At 39.3% G+C, this 20,402-nt stretch overlaps 1 protein-coding gene across 4 annotated transcripts; it reads left to right on the plus strand.

Annotated features, from left to right (window-relative positions):
• The first annotated feature begins 74 nt into the window (after positions 1–74).
• On the plus strand, positions 75–19,909 carry ZBTB21 (zinc finger and BTB domain containing 21). 4 transcript variants are annotated; one of them, XM_042788592.1, is made up of 2 exons: positions 75–157; positions 11,609–19,909. In XM_042788592.1, the coding sequence occupies exon 2, from the start codon at positions 11,622–11,624 to the stop codon at positions 14,790–14,792; it is 3,171 nt and encodes a 1,056-aa protein (XP_042644526.1). In that variant the 5' UTR covers positions 75–157; positions 11,609–11,621; the 3' UTR covers positions 14,793–19,909. The 4 variants fall into 4 exon arrangements, 3 of the variants coding, with proteins under 3 accessions (XP_042644526.1, XP_032867241.1, XP_032867242.1); XR_004409766.2 differs by lacking the exons at positions 75–157; positions 11,609–19,909 and adding exons at positions 866–1,011; positions 2,007–2,220; XM_033011350.2 differs by lacking the exon at positions 75–157 and adding an exon at positions 866–1,011.
• The last annotated feature ends 493 nt before the right edge of the window (positions 19,910–20,402 follow it).

A 20,402-nucleotide genomic window follows, 5' to 3' on the forward strand; every position in this document is an offset into this window, starting at 1 on the left:
TGACGAGCGTTCCCTTCGATGACCTCATCCCTGGTGTGGGATGACGTCAAATTCAAGATGGATGGAATCACGGCGGTGGCAGCAGCGCGCGCGGGCGAACCGTGAAAGGAGGCGCCGAGGGGGGCAGCAGGGGGGGGCGCGGCTGGCGGCGGAGAGGGTGAGTAACGGCCGCGTCTCGCGCCCGTTTCGGGGGTTGCCCGCGCCGTATGGGTCTCCCCGTGTACAAAGGCGTCTTTTCCTGACGTAACTCTGAGGTGGTTTTTTTTTTCCCCCACCGAGCGGGGTTGCGGTCCCCGAGCAGCGCAGTGCGCCTGCGCCGGTTACGAAACTCGTTTCCCTCTCCTCCGCGCATGCTCTCTTCGCCGGGAGGAAACGGCTGGTGCCCGCTGAGCCGGCACACGCCCGCCACATCGCCCTGCCGGGCTGCCGTTCTGCGCATGCTCCGCACCCGCACGCCGTGCCGGCTCTGCCCTCCTCCTCCCCCACACCCCGGGGCCGGAATCCCGCCGAACCGCGCCTGCGCGGCGGCCGGAGATGGGAGGCGGGGGGGGGGGGGGGGGCGGTGCCCATCTTCGCTCTCCCTCACGGCGCATGCGGCGGCAGGAGGGGAAGGGGGGGGGTGTGAAGGAGCCCTTGGGGTCGGGTGGGGTTGGCGGGAAGGGGCGCGCGGCTGGTCGCGTGCACGTGTGTCGCCGTCGTCGTCGTCCCCCGCCATTACCTGCGCTGAGGGCAGCGCCGCCTCCGGGGGCGGTTACCCTGCCCCGCCCCCGCCCCGCCCCTCCGCAACGGCCGCGGGAGGGACCGGCGCTTCCCCCCGCCGGCTGCGGGAGCCGCGGCTCACGGCTCTACCGCGGGCAGACCCTGGCTCTGATCTGAGGTGTAAAACATGACAGAGGATCCGGGAGGGCTGTGCCTCCCCCGGTGTGCCTTGAAGGGAGAGCCGCGCTAGCCTGCAAATTTCAGGGCGGAAAGCAACCCAGCAAGGTTCCTGCGGCGTATAAGTACATGCAGGTATTAAAACAAAGTGTATTCGCTAGTCCAAGCGCTCTTTGGCTGCATTATTCATGAGTCGGAAAAAGTACATCTCCTAGTCTAGTGGAAAAATTCGCTGTGCCGTGCGCCAGCATGTGCTGTGCGCTTGCTGAAAGCTGTGGAAGGTATTTTACCCAATCACAGCTGTCGGAGAGAATTCTACTTTTAATGCCCCTTAAAGTCCAAACTGTCAGTGTATGGCCAGATAGGATGCCGCTCGTGAAGTATTGAACAGAAGGAAAACTTAATCTAAATGAGTTATTATGAGACAGGAAATACTGTGGAATTTCATTGTGTACTGAGTAAGCTCTTCTTAATAATTAAATGGCACTTCTTTTAAAAGCTATTCAGGTTTTTTTGTTGTTGGACTCACAGTAGAAGTAAGAGGTAGGTAGGCTATAGGTGTGACATTGTGATGAATTACATAATCACACAACTTTTTGTGAATACAGTGAAAGTCTTACAGTTAAGTCGTAGTTAATATTTTTATCCTTAAGTGTTAATATGAGAATAGATTTTTTTTTTAAAATGTATTTTTGTACAACAAGGTGTTTGATATTAAATCAGGAGTAGTAACTATGTATTACAGGTAAATCCAGTACTGTTTTATGTTTGTATTGCCTAAACACTGCCAGGGTTCTGCTCAGACTTTGTTCAAACTGACAAGCTAACTGCTTTGACTAAAATTTTCCACCAAGGTTATTCTGATGTTCTTGAGGAGAAGTTTTGAGCAAACTTTAGCAACTGTTTTTATAAACCTTGTTTGCAAAAAAAAAAAAAAAAAAAAAAAAAAAAAAGTGGCCATCTCTTGGGTGGAAAGGGATCTGACATCCCTTTGTCTCAGATTTTATTATCCACATGCTCTACCGCTGTAATCTCATGCAAACATTTGGTTTCCTCTACCTGTAGAAAACCCACCTGACCTGGCTGGGTTGTAAACATTTAAAGACCTGTCATTTGCACGTTCTCATCAGGGACTCACAGGGAAATGTCACAAACTACAACGTCTGGAGTTTTCAGCTGCAGTGATGTGTGCCAGACCAGGATTTATCAGGGGTTTCTCCAGCTGTGAGCTCCCTTGAGCCTGCTGGAGCCAAGATATCCCCTGGGGATCGGAGCTGAGGGTGAGTGAAGATGTCTCTTGCTCTCAGTGGTTCTTGTCCCTCCGCTAATTTCAACATTGCCCTGTGATCCTAAACAAGATTAAAGCCATAACGAGTTGTGTGCCTTTTCTAAGGCTTAAGGAAACTTATCCTTTAGTACGTATTAGCACTCTTATTTAACATAAAAAGGGGCAATAGCTTCTAAGAAGTTCCAGAAATTCTCTTTGCATGGAACATTTAATGGTACATAAGTATGATAAATGTGAAGATTTGTGCTTCCTTTTCCTACTGTGTAGGTTCCAAGTGGCAGGGTGATACTCTGTCAGCTGACTCAAATTCAACACGCTTCTTAGGCTGAGAACCCTACAGATCACTAGAAGCTTGGTATTGCTAAGAGACTGGGTTTTGTGAGCTCGTGTTTTGTGTGTGTGTGTGTGATGCTAGAGAATACTGATACACAGAGAACTAAATAGCTGGTGCTCTGATTGTCTTTGTAGTAATGGCTAGCTATGCCTTCCTTAAAATTAGAGGCATACCAATGTTTGGGTTTAAAAACACAATTTTACAGAAAGCTGTGAGCTTTCATGCTGTATTGAAGTTGTTTCTTTTTGAACTTTGGTAGCTGTGAAGCAGTTACTATAAAAAACATTGAGTTATTTCCCGTTATAGTTTTCAAGGTTTTGAAAGTTATTTTATCTGCAAAATAGTGATAACTACAGTCTATAAACAAGTGTAGATTTACAGGGTAGAGGAAGGAGGAGCTGGGGAGAGGAAGTTGGGCTGTAACCACCATATGGTTTGTACTGCACTGGGAGGTACTATGCTGTGAGTCACACACATTACAGTTGCAGCTATTTCCAGCTCTCATTAAAAGAAATTCTCAACTTTTGAGCAAGTGAGCTGTTTCATAATGAACGCTGCTACATTTAATGATCTGAGATCCTTGGAAGGGAAGGGAAAAAAAAAAAAATCTTTAGAGGCAGCAAAATCTATTATTGCAAGTAGAAAGACTGCAGTACTCCGTGCTTTAAAACAGATATTCTGTGCAGAGGGAATTGCTTTCCCCAAATATTTGTGGTGTAGATTTAATATTAGTCTATGTACTGTAATATTTTTTCCAATGTTTTCCTTAATGATAATATTTAAGACAGCAGTTCTCTTATATTTTCTTTCATTCAGCAGTGAGAAAGAAAAATCTGTTGTCTTTGCTTATTGGCTACTTTATGTATTATGTTGTTCTGGAATAGTTCAGGCATATTATATGAACAAGGAAAGAAAGTGTTGAGCAACTCTTCTACCTTCCTAAACTCATTCTACCTCCACCACCATCAGTTCAGCAGTCTTACAGCCCGTCAAAAATAAGAAAGTTTTAAAATCACCTAGTCCTGATTGTTGAGGGGGTTTTGTTTTCCCTCTGAGATTTAGTGAAATTCCACACTTTTGTTGTGCAAAATCTTTCCATACAATCTGTGATGAAAAGGCATGAGAAATTCTTTGGCTAAACAATTTCAAAAAAATATTGTGACACTTGTCTCTTCATAGTAATTCATATCCAGTTAAATTGCATTCTTCAGGAAAGGAAGAAATATTTTTCCCTTTTTTGTCTTGGAGCATTAATCTCTTTATCCATGGTTTATCCTGCATCAGCATTTAACATTGTGAGTAATCTTCAGGTTGCAATTCATTCTCAGTAATCCCTTTGGTCAGTTATGGTTAGCGCTGGGACAGTTCTTACACAGGGGACAGTGAGTGTCCCAGTCACCCCCTCACCCCCCATCCCTGTGACTCACTGCTTTCCCTCCAGCTCTGCGTGGCTCATGCATAGGCCAGCATCATCCCGATACCACCGTACACTGGATAAACTGGAACTAGACTTGTACGAGTAGTCCTGGTAGAGTGGGTGCTCACCCCCTAAAAACCATTAGAGCTACTTTGGGGTGAACTATTTTGCATTCTGGCCTGAATGCGTTTGTGAGTATCTTTGGAGAATTTTTCAAAAATCATGTACTTGGTACAGTAAATATGCCTCACAAAAATGCTTTTAAAGTAAATTAAGAAACGTGAAAGGAAAAGCAGCAGAATTACAGTGATTTCTAGTTACAGTTTGCCACAGCTTAATCGACCTGTCACAATCAAAAGGAATTAGTTTATTTTGTGCCAGGACTTAACTCTGAGTACAGTTCTTCAGCTGTTGAGGTCAATGGCCAAATTACCTGGAAGTTCAGTAAGAATAGGACCAACTCCTTACTCATAAATACTTTTGAGGAATAGAGAAAAAATACATACTGTTCTTGTTCATGGAGGAGGATTTTTTACTTTTTTTTTTTTTAAGATGTGAGATGTTACCTACTTCCAAATGCACGTGGGCTTTGAGTAAGCTGAAAATCTTCCACATGCTATTCATGACCTTGTAAATCGCTTACGTAAAACTCATGTAAAATTGCTGTTGTCTTTCCCCTTTTACAGTATCCTGTATCGTCTTCCCAGTATCTTGCCCATAATTAATGATGGCTGAATGGATATGATGGCTGAATGGAGTTTTCTTTGGATCCCTTCAGTGGGTTGAAGATACCTGCGTTCTTCGAGTCATAAGTCTCTCATTTGGCAATTTTTTAGGCTCAGTTTTTATATTAGTTCTGCATGTTTCAGATTAAGTGCATGACTCTTTCTCCCATCCCTTGTTTTCTTATAGAAACCTTAGTGTAAGCACAATTCTGTTTTTAGAGAAGTACCTTATATGGGTATAACTGGCTTGTCTTTGCATCTAAAATATACTATGCCTGTAAAAAAACATTTTTATGTTAGTAGAAATATGCCCACAATTAGGTTGGTCATTTCCACTATACCAGCAAAATTAAAGCAATATGTAGACAAGATTTTGTTGTGAATTGGGCCAGTTAAACAAAGAAAGAGTGTCTTGTACAGTAAAGCAGATGACTGACTATTACTCAATTTGGTAAGTATAGCTCAGCGTTACCAATAAAATAATAAAGTCAACCTATAGAAAGAGTACAAGTGTACACATTTGGTGTGTGTCTCCCCTTCTTCAAATTCTGGATTTTCTGCATCTCTTATCTAAAAAATCATATTAACTATTTCTGGGAATGAGATTTTTATAGGTGTTTAAATTGTATGGCCATCAAGCCTCTCGGTCTTGTCCCATCAGAGTGTTTAATGACAACATTACAAAACTCAGGAGAATGAAAACTGAAGAACTCCTTAGGCAAAGGTATTTTTAAACCTTTTTTTCTCTTTATTTTAAAGCAATTTGGGTGATCAGTTACACACCCTTCAGCTGAGATTGAGGCCAGTTCAAATATTTTATCAAACTGTTTGATGTGTTTTGATCTTCAAGAACTCTTTGAAGAAGAATCAGAAAATCTCACGTCCAGCACACATTCCTGCCCTCTCCCTTACATCCAGTAGTTGTGCAATCCCGTGGACAGCAAGCTAGTCCTTCATTAGTAGGGGAGGAGACATGGACTGCTCCTTGCTAGTTAGACTGGACTGAGAGTAAGCTGAAATTGAACCCTTAGCTGCTGCTTGTTTGTAAACAAGAATGAGAAGGACAAGTGGAGCTTTGTGGTGTTACCCTGACATTTGTAGTTTGCTGCAAGCCGGGAGAAACTATTTTGAATGTCAATTGGCAAAACCTGGGTATGAGTTGAATGTGAAAAGTAGCCTCTAATTTCTAAGAGAATTTCTAGTCTGTATCAGGATAACTACTAATTATTTGTCTCTAGTGGAGGGGGAAACAGAGAGACCACACAATATTATAGAATTTATTCTGTTCCTCTCCCTAAATTTCTGCTTCTGTGTGTGTGGAGGATAAATAATTGGAAATTAATACATCAATTTCACACATTAGTAAATATATTATTTATCTGATTTTATGCTTGTCTTCATACCACTGAGTCTCTCCTTGCTGCTGACCTATTGGAAATGAAAAACATTTGTCTTCATGGAGGAAGTTCACAGTATTGTCTGTAGTGGAAACCAGCAGTAGCAGTTGAAATCACATTTCGTTAAATCTGGGAAGACAGAATCCCCAAACTTGTAGCAAGGGATTACTCAAACATTTAGTTAGAAAAAATTATAGAAGTACATACAGTCTTGCTCTGCAGGTTTGGAGCTTTTACGTAATAGCTTTTGTGGGTGGGTGGGTGTAAATATATATGGACTGTAGGAGTGTATCTACATTGCAAAGGCTATTGATGGGAGAAGAGACATTTGATAAACTATTGGCAAACTCAAATAATAAAATCCAGCATAGGATCCTTGAGTTTAAGCAGTGTAGATTTCTTTTGCATCTGGACTTTTGATGAGTAATGGGACTTTTTTCCCCCGCTTTGTGTCTGAAACAGCACATGAATTATCAGAGCCATCAAATCCTCTGCAGAGCACTCACAACTGAGTGCAGCATTCCTGCATTTACCTGGGGGTACCCCAGGAAGTCACTTGTATTTCTTGGCTGAGTTTTATAATCTGTGTTTCTTTGCTGTTTTTTTTGTTTGTTTGGTTTGATTTTTTTTGTTTGTTTGGTTGGTTTTTTTAGTGGATTTGTCCCCACCACACTTCTTATGTATGTTTTCCATGCTGAAACCCTTGTTCAGTCTCCCTTGTTGCCCATCTCCTCTGTGTGTGTTTCTTCCAACTTCCTTGTGTCTCTGCTTCTAACCGCAGTTTCTCACAGCCCTGGCACCTCCTTGCTGCAACGTTGCATCTCATTAAGTTTTTCAGAACATCGACTTTCCCACTGCCACCCCCAACATGCTATTAGCATAGCTCTAGCTGACAACTGTGTCCCTATAATGGAAGTCAACATCTTAATTTTAGTTACTTGTGTGTTTGCAAGTGTAAGCTGCTATGATTAAATTGTTCACACAAATATCTGCTTCATTCTGTTTGTAAAGCTTCAGCACTGGTGACTTGGTTGTTTCTGAAGGTGAAGTTTCAGATGGGCAAAGCTGATTGAACAACTTGCTGACGCAGAATGGGCAGTTTCATGGTGTCTCTTGCTGCAACTCTGATGCTCACCTGACCTCTCAGTGAGCTGATTAAGCTCCTAACCTGTAAAATATCAAATAGATATAAGCAGGATTGATTGTGTTTTTTGCTTGTTTGTGATCTGCTTAATTTGAGGGAGCTGAATCAACTTACTGGGAGGTCAAATGAGCAGAAGAGCTGAAGCAAGGAAGAGAAGGGTACCACAAGGCTGGGAGGAGGAGATGTGAGAGTAAGGGACAGAGGAAAGGAAGGGGAACTATCACTTCTAAGGCAGGTGGCTGTTGAAGATCAATAAACTGCAAGGCCAAAGATTAAGCTTTTTCACCCTTTCCTTGTGAAGAGCTTTCCTGAGTAGAGATTTCCTTTTTGCAGCAAGTAATCTTGAAATTATAGAGGTGTCTTTTTCTATCCTTGTTCAAAAAATAAAATAAATCTTGTACCCAATATGGTACATAGCTTTCTGAAATTTAGATTGCTGAGATCAATAGAGGGCTGCTGAAGATTGACGCTAAAATATCTTTGTGGCCTCCTGGAGGAAGTCTGCAGGTGTTCCTGCTGCACTTGACCTTCCTGGGTCTGGAGGCTTGCTGTCACCATTCCTCCTGAGGACCAGCAGCTGCTACAGCATGTGGCACCTGAACACAGACAACGGGAGATTTTCTGATATGCTCCTACTGTTTTCTTGATGTCACTTGAACATCATGGAAGAAAAGAGGAAAGAGCTTTGTTTCCAATCAGTAGTGAAGATGGCTGGAAAAAAATGGTTGGAGAGAATAGAAGCAGATTATCTGGAGGAAAGAATTTGGGTAGTTAATGGCAAAATAATCTTCAGCTGAGGAAGTACAAGTCCTCCAACACCTGGAATCAAATCTAGCATTACAAAAGACTGCCATAGTTCTGTTATCTACACAGTAGCTGGGCATGCCTTTTGTGTCAGGGCGCAGTCAGCCGGGCATTGGCTTTGGTGACAACCTGTCGTATGGAGTTCCTGTCTTCCTGTGGCTGCTCTGCTGCCACAGTTTGCTGCCTCTTCAGTTATGCCAATGCAATTGCTCTTGAAATTATGGTTTAGTATAAAAATTGACCAGCATTTGAAAATAATTGATATTTGGTTTTTATTTATTGTCTGATCTGCTGTGTAATACAGGCCTGCAAATATTTGTACTGGCACAGCTGAAGGAGGAGCAAACTGCAGTGTGCAGGTAAGATGAGCAAAAGAGAACAGGAATGCCTTGGATCAACTTTGTTACTGAAAAGTGTCCATGTAGTGAAATTTTAATACATTATACATTTACTCTGGTAATATTTGGGAGGTTTTCACATCTAGGTATTACAGGCTTTCAGATATCTAGGTAAAGGTCTTTAAATGGTTCTGCAAACCAATTCTGGCTTTGTTTCTTAATGTATCATAGCTTGTTCTATTTCTGACTGTTGTGTTTAAAGGCTATTAAGCTGAAAATCAAGCACTTGAATTAAGAAATATCAGGATTAAAGCTGCCTTTGCAGGATTAATTAGGTCCCTTGCCATTTGTGTATGTTGCAGCCTTGGTTACTGTTAAAGTGATAGGAGTTACATTGCACCAAAGAGCTCTGCCTCCTTCACTGCATAGAGGAGACTGTGCTCTGAAAATGAAAGGGAGGACTGTAATGGGATGCTTATCTCTGTCTTGTTTAATGTAATAAATTGAATATGTTCTAGAAATAAAAAAGAAGAATGTGGAAAGAAAGTGACTGCTGGATTTTGCTTCAGACATGTAGATTTTACATCTATCTCTACCAATAGCATTACAGCCTGACGATGGACAAAGGAACACATAGTAATTACATTGTCTTTATTCTGCAAGCGTCTTACACAGAACACAAGGCCTGGGTAAAGCAGATTAAAATGAAAGATTTGAAAATATTTCAAAACATTTGACTAGTATACTCTTTTCCCACTGTGTCCTTCAAGTATGGGTTATGCAGCAACTTCTATTGGGTGTTTCTACAATACTGTTTTAGTTCAAGTCTCCTTCATAAGCACTCTGATCTGTTACCTCCATATACCATGCTGCAACTTGCATCCCAGATTAATCACTTGAGTTTGCAAACTCAGTTTCTTTCAGATAAAGCTAAAGGAAAAGATGTGTTCCTGGAACACTTGTTCTAATAATACTCCAAGTGTTTATGAGTGCTCAGACCACAAGACTGGATTAGGGCCAGTCAGACTCCACCACTTTAAATTGCAGTGGCACCCACAAAGGAGACAGGTAGCGTGCACTTCCCCCCAGACAGCATGCTAAAGCAAAACAGAATGCAAACCATAACAGATTGATTTCTCAAATTCATAGTAGCTTGGTTGCTCTGCTCTTTTTAGATGGAATTGTGTGGGGATTATACATTATAACTATCTGAGGTGAATGAAGGATAAATTAGTGTTTATGAAACAACACTGCAAGACACTGAAACACTCAATAAAGACAGATATGGTGAGGAAGCAGAATTCTGCTTTTGCTATTGCCATGACACTAGTAACTTATTTGGTAGTTTCAGGTGTAGAAGTAGTAGCTCAGTCCTATAATATGATCAATGCCTTGAGACACTCTATGCAGCACCCTTTTAAGTCATTTCTCAATAATACCAATTTAGACTTTGATCACTTATTTATATCCATTAGTTGTAAGATTTACCACCCTCATTTATTAATCATGAGGTTATGGCTTCTGAATATTGTTTTTTTATTTTTATAAACTTTTCAGTTTTGCTTGTAGGCTGATGAATAGTGAAACCTTTTCACTGTAGTAACATACATCATGCATAAATTTAACCCAGCTGAATCCAGGACAATTTATGAGTTAATTTTCACAAGAAGCTGCGAGGGGGCACAGACAGGATAGATGACCCAAACTAGCCAAGGGGATATTCGATACCATATAATGTCATGCTCAGTGTATAACTGGGGGAGCTGGCTGGGGCAGGTGGAGGGATCACGGCTCAGAAACTGCCTGAGCATTAGGTTCTGGGTGGTGAGCAAAGCATCACTCGCTTTGTATATTCTTTTATTATTATTATTATTATTTCTTCTCTCCTTGTGTTGCCCTATTAAACTGTCCTTATCTCAGCCCGTGAGTTTTCACCTTTTTCTTCCGATTCTCCTCTCCATCCCACTGGAGGGGGAGGAGTGAGTGAGCAGCCACATGGTGCTTAGTTGCTGGCTGGGCCTAAACCACAGCATAAACTAAAGAGCATTTTCTCATATCAGGTGTAAAAAGAAGAGAATTGCTTTTAACAGACACATCATTGACTTGTTTTACTACCACCATGGAGGAGGGTAGTGTAAAATTACAGGTTAACTTGAACAGAATTGTAAGAGTGTCCATGAAAAAAAAAGAAAATTGGATATTGCTGATTTCTCTGTGTGAGCGCATGTGCAGAGATATATAAATTTAAATTTATGCCACAGAAATTCTTTATTTAAACTAACTTAAAACCCGATTCTTTTCTTTTGTTACGATCTAATCTGGAGCAGTCTACTGAGTTATTGAGACATCCTGCAGTACGGAGTGGGCTGTGTTTTAAGCATAAGGAACACAGAGATTTCTGCACTGCAGTTTAATTTGTGTTTATTGTACTCTTGGATACATCCAAGGGTAACTTTCTTAGGTATATGGGTTGTGGGCATAAAGTGCTCTTATGCTAATGAATAAAATGGAGACTTCAGTTTTCTGGTTGCTTTTAAGCTAGAACAAAGCAATGCAGGGATACTTCAGTTATAACTGTGACAATTCCAAGAAACCAGATCCTGTCAGTGCAGTTATAAGTGACACATATTTGATAGCTAGAAGTATATATTAACAACACTTATTAAGCATAAACAAACATGATGAATTAATCTAGATTACAGACAACAATCCTGCTTCCTTCTCCCTTTCCAGTATTAATGCCCTTTCTGTCATCCTATTAAAAATGACGACAAAACCCCGTTAATTTGTTTAGTCAGCAGGAGACTGTCAGGGTTGCTTAGCCTCTGACAGGTGTCTTGGCATAACCAAGCTTTAGATATCTTATTCAAGAGTTTATCGATGCAGTTGTCAAGATAGATCTTCATAAAGCTAAAGCTGAGAAAAAGATGATCAAGAGTGAAATGACAGAACTGTTCTTTCCTATGGACAGGGGTATTGCAGGAAAAGAATACAGCCCTTGCAGCACAGCCACACCCCCCTTAGGTATAGTATTGGTGTAAGATCAGCGATTAACAGTGTATTTGAAAGGAGGCACGAGTTGGCTCTTCTAGTGTTGTGTACCTGTTTGAGTTAACAATGTTGTGATAATTGCTATACCTTTCATCCAAACAATCTGTTTTCTTCAGCACTGTGGATGGCGGTTTAGTCAGTTTATGAAGTACAGAGGGATAGGTGTGTTTACTTTATCTCTAACAACAGTTCACATAAGGCAACCTGCAACTTCTTTTTGTTGTTCTTTTTCAGAAACATCAGAATCATGGAGGGGCTCTTGCATTACATAAATCCAGCACATGCCATTTCACTTCTAAGCGCACTGAATGAGGAGCGTCTAAAGGGGCAGCTGTGTGATGTTGTTCTTATAGTAGGAGATCAGAAATTTCGAGCTCATAAAAATGTTCTGGCTGCCAGCAGTGAATACTTCCAGACTCTGTTCACGAATAAGGAGAATGAGTCTCAGTCAGTGTTTCAACTCGACTTTTGTGAGCCAGATGCTTTTGATAATGTGTTAAACTACATTTATTCTTCATCCTTGTTCATTGAGAAAGGCAGTCTTGCAGCTGTGCAAGAACTGGGCTACAGTCTTGGAATATCCTTTCTTACAAACATTGTTTCTAAGAGTCCTCAAGCTCCTTTTCCAACTTGCCCTATTAAGAAAATACTGTATCAAGATGAAGATGAAAGTAGTTCTCAGAAGAGAAGTGTCATTGTCTGTCAGAACAGAATTGAAGCACAAGCAAAAAGTATAAATCAAACACAACATGATTTAAGCCATACTTCTAAACCTTCACCCTCTGTTGCTGTCAAAACTAGTAGTAGACCACAAGTAACAAAACCAACTGAAACCCTTCACAACTTATCACTGACTGAAAGGAGATGGCTGAAAGAAAGCCCTGTGAGCTATACTAAGGTTCATGAAACATCTGGAACTGTGGAGGATCAGAGCAGAGGTGGTTTAGTGAAAAGGAACGCAGTACTGCCGCAAATGCCTTTAGCAGAGAAAGAAATTGCAAGCGATGAACCAGGAAGCAGTGGTCAGCTTTTAAGAGGAAAGGCTGCAGAGATGTCATTAAAAAGACCCCGTCCACCAGTCTTGTCTCTGCGTGGCACATCAGAATCTACATTTTTGTTGCGAGAGACGGGAAAAGGAAATGGTCAAGGTGAAGACAGGAACCTGCTATACTACTCAAAGTTAGGGCTAGTCATCCCATCTAGTGGATCTGGTCCAGAAAACCAAAGTATTGACAGAAGTGGGCCACTTGTAAAAAGTCTCCTTCGAAGGTCACTGTCCATGGACAGCCAGGTTCCTATTTACTCCCCTTCTGTTGATCTAAAACCTTCACAGGTATCATCATCCTCTTCACCAGGAACTAATGATTCCCAGAAGACATTTAATGTTGTATCTCAAAAGTCATCCTTGAAAGAATCATCAGACAAGTTAGTCTTAGATGAAAAAACACAGGTAATACACCCACATCGCCTTAGGTCTTTCAGTGCCTCTCAGTCAACTGATAGGGAGGTTGCTTCCCCTCTCACAGAGGTGCGAATAAAAACTGAACCTAGCAGTCCACTTTCAGATCCTGCTGAAATAATAAGAGTTACGGTGGGTGATGCTTCAGCATCGACAAATAAAGACTTTCCTGTTAAAACTGAGGATGATCATAAGGAACCAAGTAGACTTCCAGCAAAAAGGAGTTTTCAAGCTGATAGAAGCCTACCATTTAAGAAGCTGAAGGCAGATGAACAGGGTTCTCCTGCGTCAGAAGATAACTTTGAGGAAGGGTCAAGCCCTGCGCACCTTGATGCTGATTTTCCTGACTCTGATGTCAGTAAAGATGAGTACAGTGAGATGGAAGAAGCAAGACCAAATAAAAAATTTAAATGCAAGCACTGCCTTAAAATTTTCAGATCAACAGCAGGTCTTCATCGTCATGTTAACATGTATCATAATCCAGAGAAGCCCTATGCTTGCGACATATGCCACAAGAGATTTCACACAAATTTCAAAGTATGGACACATTGCCAGACACAACATGGAATTGTGAAGAATCCCTCACCAGCTTCCAGTTCGCATGCTGTTTTGGATGAAAAATTCCAAAGAAAACTGATTGATATAGTGAGGGAGAGAGAAATTAAAAAAGCTCTAATTGTTAAGCTAAGGCGTGGCAAGCAAGGTTTCCAGGGACAGTCGGCTTCACAAGCACAAGTCATCAAGAGGAATTTAAGATCGAGAACCAAAGGGGCCTATATTTGTACCTACTGTGGGAAAACTTATCGTTTCCTCTCACAATTTAAACAGCACATAAAAATGCACCCAGGGGAAAAAACAGTTGGAGGAAATAAGGCTCCTAAACAGAAGGATCATATTCATATTGAAAGTCCAGTAGAAAACAAGGAGGTTTATCAATGTCGTCTCTGCAATGCTAAGCTCTCTTCACTTATTGAACAGGGAAATCATGAGCGTCTCTGTAGAAATGCTACTGTCTGTCCTTACTGCAGCCTTAGATTTTCTTCTCCAGAGCTGACGCATGAGCATGAAAGCAAGTGTGAATACAAGAAGCTTACTTGTCTTGAGTGTATGCGTAGCTTTAAATCATCCTTTAGTATTTGGCGTCATCAAGTTGAAGTTCACAATCAAAACACAATGGCTCCATCGGAGAACTTTTCTTTACCTATCCTGGATCACAATGGAGAAATAACTAATTCGTCAAGATTGCCTACTCAGTCAGAATCCAATAAAATGAACAATTTTGTTGCTGCAAAGGAAGATGTAGTCAGTGATTCATCAGAACAAATAAATTTTGATTCTGAAGATTCCTCATGCCTACCTGAAGACTTAAGTGTTTCCAAGCAGTTTAAAATTCAGATCAAAGAAGAGCCTGCAGATGATATGGAGGATGAGGTCACCGAAACAAGTAGAGAACCTAAGGAAGTAGTCTCCAACAAAGATGCTGGTTTGTGGCCCTGTGAAAAGTGTGGGAAGATTTTCACTGTACGCAAGCAGCTAGAGCGTCACCAAGAGCTCTTATGCTCTGTGAAGCCATTTATTTGTCATGTGTGTAACAAGGCCTTCCGAACCAATTTCCGGCTGTGGAGTCACTTCCAGTCTCATATGTCACAGACTGCAGAGGAGTCGGCAAATAAGGAGCCTGAGATATGTCCACCAGCTAATTCCCCATCACCACCACCCTTACCTCCACCCCCACCCCTCCCCAAAATCCAGCCTTTGGAGCCTGATAGTCCAACAGGCTTGTCTGAAAGCTCCACTACTACTGAAAAATTATTTGTACCACAGGAGTCAGATACACTCTTCTATCATGCTCCACCACTCTCAGCAATCACATTCAAAAGACAATACATGTGTAAACTCTGTCATAGGACTTTCAAGACAGCGTTTAGTCTTTGGAGCCATGAACAGACACACAATTAGCTTTAACAGATACCTTAAAAAGCTGGTTCAGTGGAGGCTGTGTTCAGGATCTCAGATGTATGCCATGTAAAATAGAAATCTAAGAGGATCTAAACGACAACAAAAAATTTGGAATTTGTGATGCTGCTGGGATTTGAAGATTAAGGTAAACTAACTTGGCTAGTAGGTAGAAAGCAGAGTAATTTAAAATACTGTGGTCTGGGATCTAATAGTAACAGAATTTTTATTTCATTTACACTGAAATACGATCACATCTGGATTGTATGCATGGATCTTCATCCTGTGATGTTGGCGTGTGTGTGTGTATTATATATAAAGTTATATATTAAATGAAAGAGCAACAACAATTTGGATTCGAACTGTGAGTTTATAGTAGTGAAATACTGTAACCAACTTCATTAATTTTTTTTAAAAAGAAACCAACACACAAGCTCCATATAAGTAATTTTGCCATGCACCTGCAGTTAGGAGGAAGTGGATGGAGTGTCTTGCTGTATTGACTTAGGTCTTAGAAACCTCTAGCAATAACAAATAAACCTCAAGTTTGAGTAATCCTGATGTTACTGGATACAAATGTTTGATATTTTAAGGGAACATAGAATTGTTTTGTTGTTATATGGAACTTGTGCAAATTAAAACAGAATCTAAAATCAGCAATATTATTACTAAGATTTTATATAAAAAGTAGCAGCAAGCCTGCTTTCAGCCATTTAATTATAAGTTTCTAGGGAAAATTGGGGGAGGGGGTACTTTGCTTTATATAATGTCCCAAAGACTAATTTACTATAGATACTTCAGTAGCTAAAGTCATTGTATTAACCGCCATCATAATGCAAACGGTACTGTTTATAATATGAACTAAAATTGAATGGATGTCAGACAAGTTTCATAGTTTTGTTTCCACTGTTTGTACAACTGTTTGTAATTCTAACTACAAAGGAATGTATAACTATTAAATCAAAAAAAGAGAGGTCATTAAGGGACAGAAGATGAGTTGTGTTCCTACACACAGTAATAAGCTTGGCCATGAGTACAAAGATATGTTTTAACAAAAACTAAAATTGTAAATATTTATATAGACACCTGTATAAATGAAGAAGTATGTATTTGAAATTTGTATTAAGCATACATATCCAGCTCAAAGCAGAGGAAAAACCATCACACTACAATCACTGCATTTTATGAATACAACGCATAGAATATTTCTTTCTGCCGCTTTCTATCATATGTGATAATGTGTTGCAATTTTCTAATTTGTTGAAAATCGTGGTAATAATGGGCTGCAGATACTCTGTGTGGTTCCATTATTTTACCTCAAATCACAACTGGAGCATTTAGTGTAAGTAGGATCATAGATATTTACCAGGAGCTGTAGTAAGGGTCCAAAATTACTCTGTAAGTAAAAGAAATACTTACCAGAAGTAGGTGGTAAACTAACAGTGAAAAATTCTTCTGCTAGAATTTAAACTTAATAGAGTGGTGATGGACTAAAGTGAATGTAAATGATGCAGACAGTATTTATGATCCTGAACAACTTTACTCTGTGCGGGTTGGGAGAGGGGAATTGCATTCCAGTCTATATAGCCAGAGCCCAGTCTGTGTTCACTGAAAGCAACAGGAGTTTTGTCACCAGTTTCAGGGGGAGCAGGGGCAAAGCTTTAATTCTGTATGTCACCATGATTTTTTTTCAGCATCCTAAACTCAAGAATTGCAAGCTGACACCAAGATTTAGCAAAATTAAGCACAAGTGTAGCTCCTGAGAATCTGAGGACAGGCATCCTTAGTTAGGCACATGCAGGAGTAGGTTTTCTCAGTGAAAGCCCAAGCGTGCCACCATTTTTTATCAACAGATTCATTTTTTCTTTATTATTATTATTTTACCTGTAAGTTAGGTTTAAAAGAATTGGCTCAGGATGGACCCCTGATTTTTTTTTCAGCTACCAAAAAAATTGCAATGTTAGTTTCAAGCCTCTTCTGCTTCATTTTTCATTAAAATCTAAAACTGTTACTAAACACTTCCAATAGTAACGTGTTGTTCTTTTTTGTCCTCTTTCAGGAAAATTGTAGCTGAATATGATTATGCTAATTTATTAGAATATCAGTTAAACTCTTTCAGTGACATTGCAATTAAAACAAGGTACTAGTTTAATAGTGACATTTCTAGTTGTTGACTTTTTTATTCTACCTAATACGACTAAATTTCTTTCTTATGAGAAACAATTTAAAAATAAAATGATTATTGCACTTACCCTGGTTTAACAAATCAGAAGAACATAAAGCTTCACTAAATATCCTTTAAATGTATGTAAGAAATCTGTGCATGTAAAATATGAACATGTTTTTGTAAAACAGTTCCTAAATTTTCACCAATGATTCTTCTACGCAACAGTCTGAAAGTTTGTATGTAGCCTTTTAAAAATCAGTGTGCTTTCTAAAGGACGATGGCAACTAGTTCAGCTATGTCATAGTCATCTAACTTCCAACTGGGATTCTGCGATGTGATATGAAGATAAATTCCACAAACATGAAATCAAAAACTTGTGCAACATTTTTGAATAAACCTTCACCTTTTTCCTACTATACTATGTATTATAAAAAATCTATAAAATATTTTTGGTCTAAATAGCCTCCTCCTACGTTTTTCTTTAGTTTTTTGTTTTGGTTTGGTTTGGTTTTTTAAGTTTTGTTTTTGAGTGTGTTCTGTGGCTTTTTAAAATTCTGTTCCTGTTGTTTAGTAAAGGAATTCAGGATCTCTGAAGTTTGAATATGAGATGTTTATATAGCAGTTCTGGTTTTCTATTCGCTTTTATACAGTATCTTAAAAAGCCCTTGATAGAAGTGTTTATTTTGGAGGATACGGAATAAATATGCTTCCACTTATATAACTTTAATATATGTTTTAAAAGTTAAATTATGGAAAAAATGTTAGTTGCTTGTTTATAAATAAAGGTCTTTTGAAGAGTGTCTAGTTTGGCCACAGCCAAAATAAAAGACAAATTTATTGATACGAAAGCCTGTCTTCATCATATTTTGCTTAATTTTGTAGCTGTGTACTGAAGTGACACAAAGTTAGAGGTCTTGTTAAATATAAAAAGTGTTTTGCTTTTTTTTCTTAAAATTTGTGACAGGAATGTGCAGATGTTTTAATATATAGATTAGAATCTTCAATTCTTTCTTTTTTTGCTATTTTTATAATCTGCCAGATAAATCTCAGAGAACTATCCTGCTTCAGTGGAAGTACAGTGGAAACTTCTACTGCATTTAAGAGGAGCAGGGTTGAGCCATGAAATGTATTTTGTTTTGGGACTTTTTTTCCTTTCAGGCACTGTTTTGGCAAAGCATCTAAGCCTATGGATAAGTTCCATTACGATCAGTCTTAATTTTAAAACATGTGCTTAAGTTCTTTGCTAAATTGGGACCATGACCAACCTTGAAAGTCAGCAATGGCAGAAAAATACATACAGATCATTTTTTTTTAAGTCCTAGAACCAAAAGATAAAATATATTTTCCTCTATGTAAAAACTGCATATACAGCTGGGGTACAGTTCTGCGGTTTTACAAGAACAAAGGACATGAACCAGTAATAATATTGTCTTTGCTTTTTTTTTTTGGTAAGGGTGAGTGAAACACCCTGTGACAGTTAATTGAGCAGATAACCTGCTGAAGAAGCAGTGGGTGACACTAGAGTTTGTATTGCGTATTTCAGAATGGAGATGTAGCCTTATCCATGAGCCAAAACACAGCTATAAAAGACTTGTTCCTGCATTTCCTATTTAAGCAGGCCTTCTAGGGACATCCAGTAGATATTTTTGTCTGATGTTGTTTGTTTGTTTTCCCCCAAGTAGGACATGCGGGTTTGGTCTGAAGCTACATGTACTCTGTTTTTGTTCCAAGCTTCCAGTGATAAAACTAGAAGTTCCTCACATGGGATAAGGACAGACTATGCCTAACTTCTTGGCACTAACAGTGAGGGTGCAAATATCTGGCATGAGCCTGTAATCTGGCATGTGCCTATACTGTTTAATAAAGTTGTTTACATTTTCCTACCAGAAGATTTAGATAAAAATGAAAGCAAGCTTAGGGTTTGTTTTTGTTTTGGGTTTGGTTGTTTTTTTTTTTTTTTGTTTTTTTTTTTTTTAATGTTGCTGTTAATGAATCAGTGTTAAAATCTTTTTTGTTGTTGTTGTTGAACACAGCCTGATAGTATTTCTTAATGTCATTGATTCCTGTTTATTTAAAATGACTTGTGAAAAACTGTACTATAACTGTTGTATATAAAGGGACACTATCAAGAGAAAGGTTGTATACAGTAAATATACTTATCTGTATTGAGAATACTTGATATTAATAAAATCAAAGCATTTAAAAACATGAATTGAGTCATAACACTTGAGCTGCTTGGGCGTGAACCTGCCTATTAAGGACATCCTGAATTGTTGCAAGGATGTCTGAAAAATGTATCTGAATTCTGTGGGTTGAGCTTATTTTTCTTGTTGCTTTTTCTCTCACTATTCCAGAATAAAGGACTCAATCCATCTTTCCTTTTCAGGTTTCTCAGCGATACACATTACCTTTTAAAGACATAAGCTTCCCCACTACTGCAGCAGCATCTTTAATTAAAATATGTACATAAAACCAGAACAAACTGTCTTTTGCAATGTAACATGTAAAATACATATGAAGTAAGTATTTTAAGGCTTATTCTTGACAGTGTCCCTTTTTAAAAAGCAGGAAAATGGGATCACTTTAGTGCTTGGGTACAGGGGAATAGTTCCTACAGTTTCTAGAAACTGGAATTATTCGGTATATTTGCTATGGAATTTTCCAACTAGTTACACAAAATCACTTGTCATTTTAAAGGATTATAGAGGCAAGACAAAAGAAGCTGGTTTTATAATCCTGTATAACTTATAGTCATTCTATATCAGTTCAATACATGAGGATGGGTTTCTACTTTTTTTAGGACTGAAACTTAATAGCTTAGGCTAACTTTTTCTTTAATGTAATGTAAATCCATTGCTGCTTTGTACAACTTTTTCTACTGTGTGTTTTCTTTACTTAGATCTTGACTAAGAAATCTTGGCGTCTAATAAACTTACACTTTGTTTCTTTTGAATTACTGTGTCTTATACTGGAATCTCTTGGCAAAGCGTGATGTTATTGTACATACCATTGTGTCTGTGGGGTGGGAGTTTTGTTTATAAAAGAGCATCTTCTGATCTATTTGTTGGATGTAAATGGTAGTTTTTACATTACTAAAATAATGGATTTTTGTTTTAGTAAGTGCCCCACTGAACCTTTTACTGGAAAATACAAGAAAGCCAACTGATGTAGACGATCTCTTAAAAACTTGAGCACAGCTCAAATTCTGCTTCCTATGCAATCAGCGATTAAAGTGGGACTTTGTGGAAGCAAGGTTACATCAACTGAGTATCTCTTTCATCTAAAACCAGATTGAACCAGATGTTTGAAAATACATGGTCAGGAATGTTGATGGTAGTTTGCAGTGCTCTCATCAAAAGCAGTTTTGCTGCTTGCATTTCCCTCTTCAAAAATACCTGCGTGGGAATGGAGTATATAAACTCCCATGATGCAGAAAATTATCTGTA

Source organism: Tyto alba, unplaced genomic scaffold (genome assembly GCF_018691265.1).
Source record: "Tyto alba isolate M040663 unplaced genomic scaffold, T.alba_DEE_v4.0 Super-Scaffold_14, whole genome shotgun sequence".
Classification (NCBI taxonomy): domain Eukaryota; kingdom Metazoa; phylum Chordata; class Aves; order Strigiformes; family Tytonidae; genus Tyto; species Tyto alba.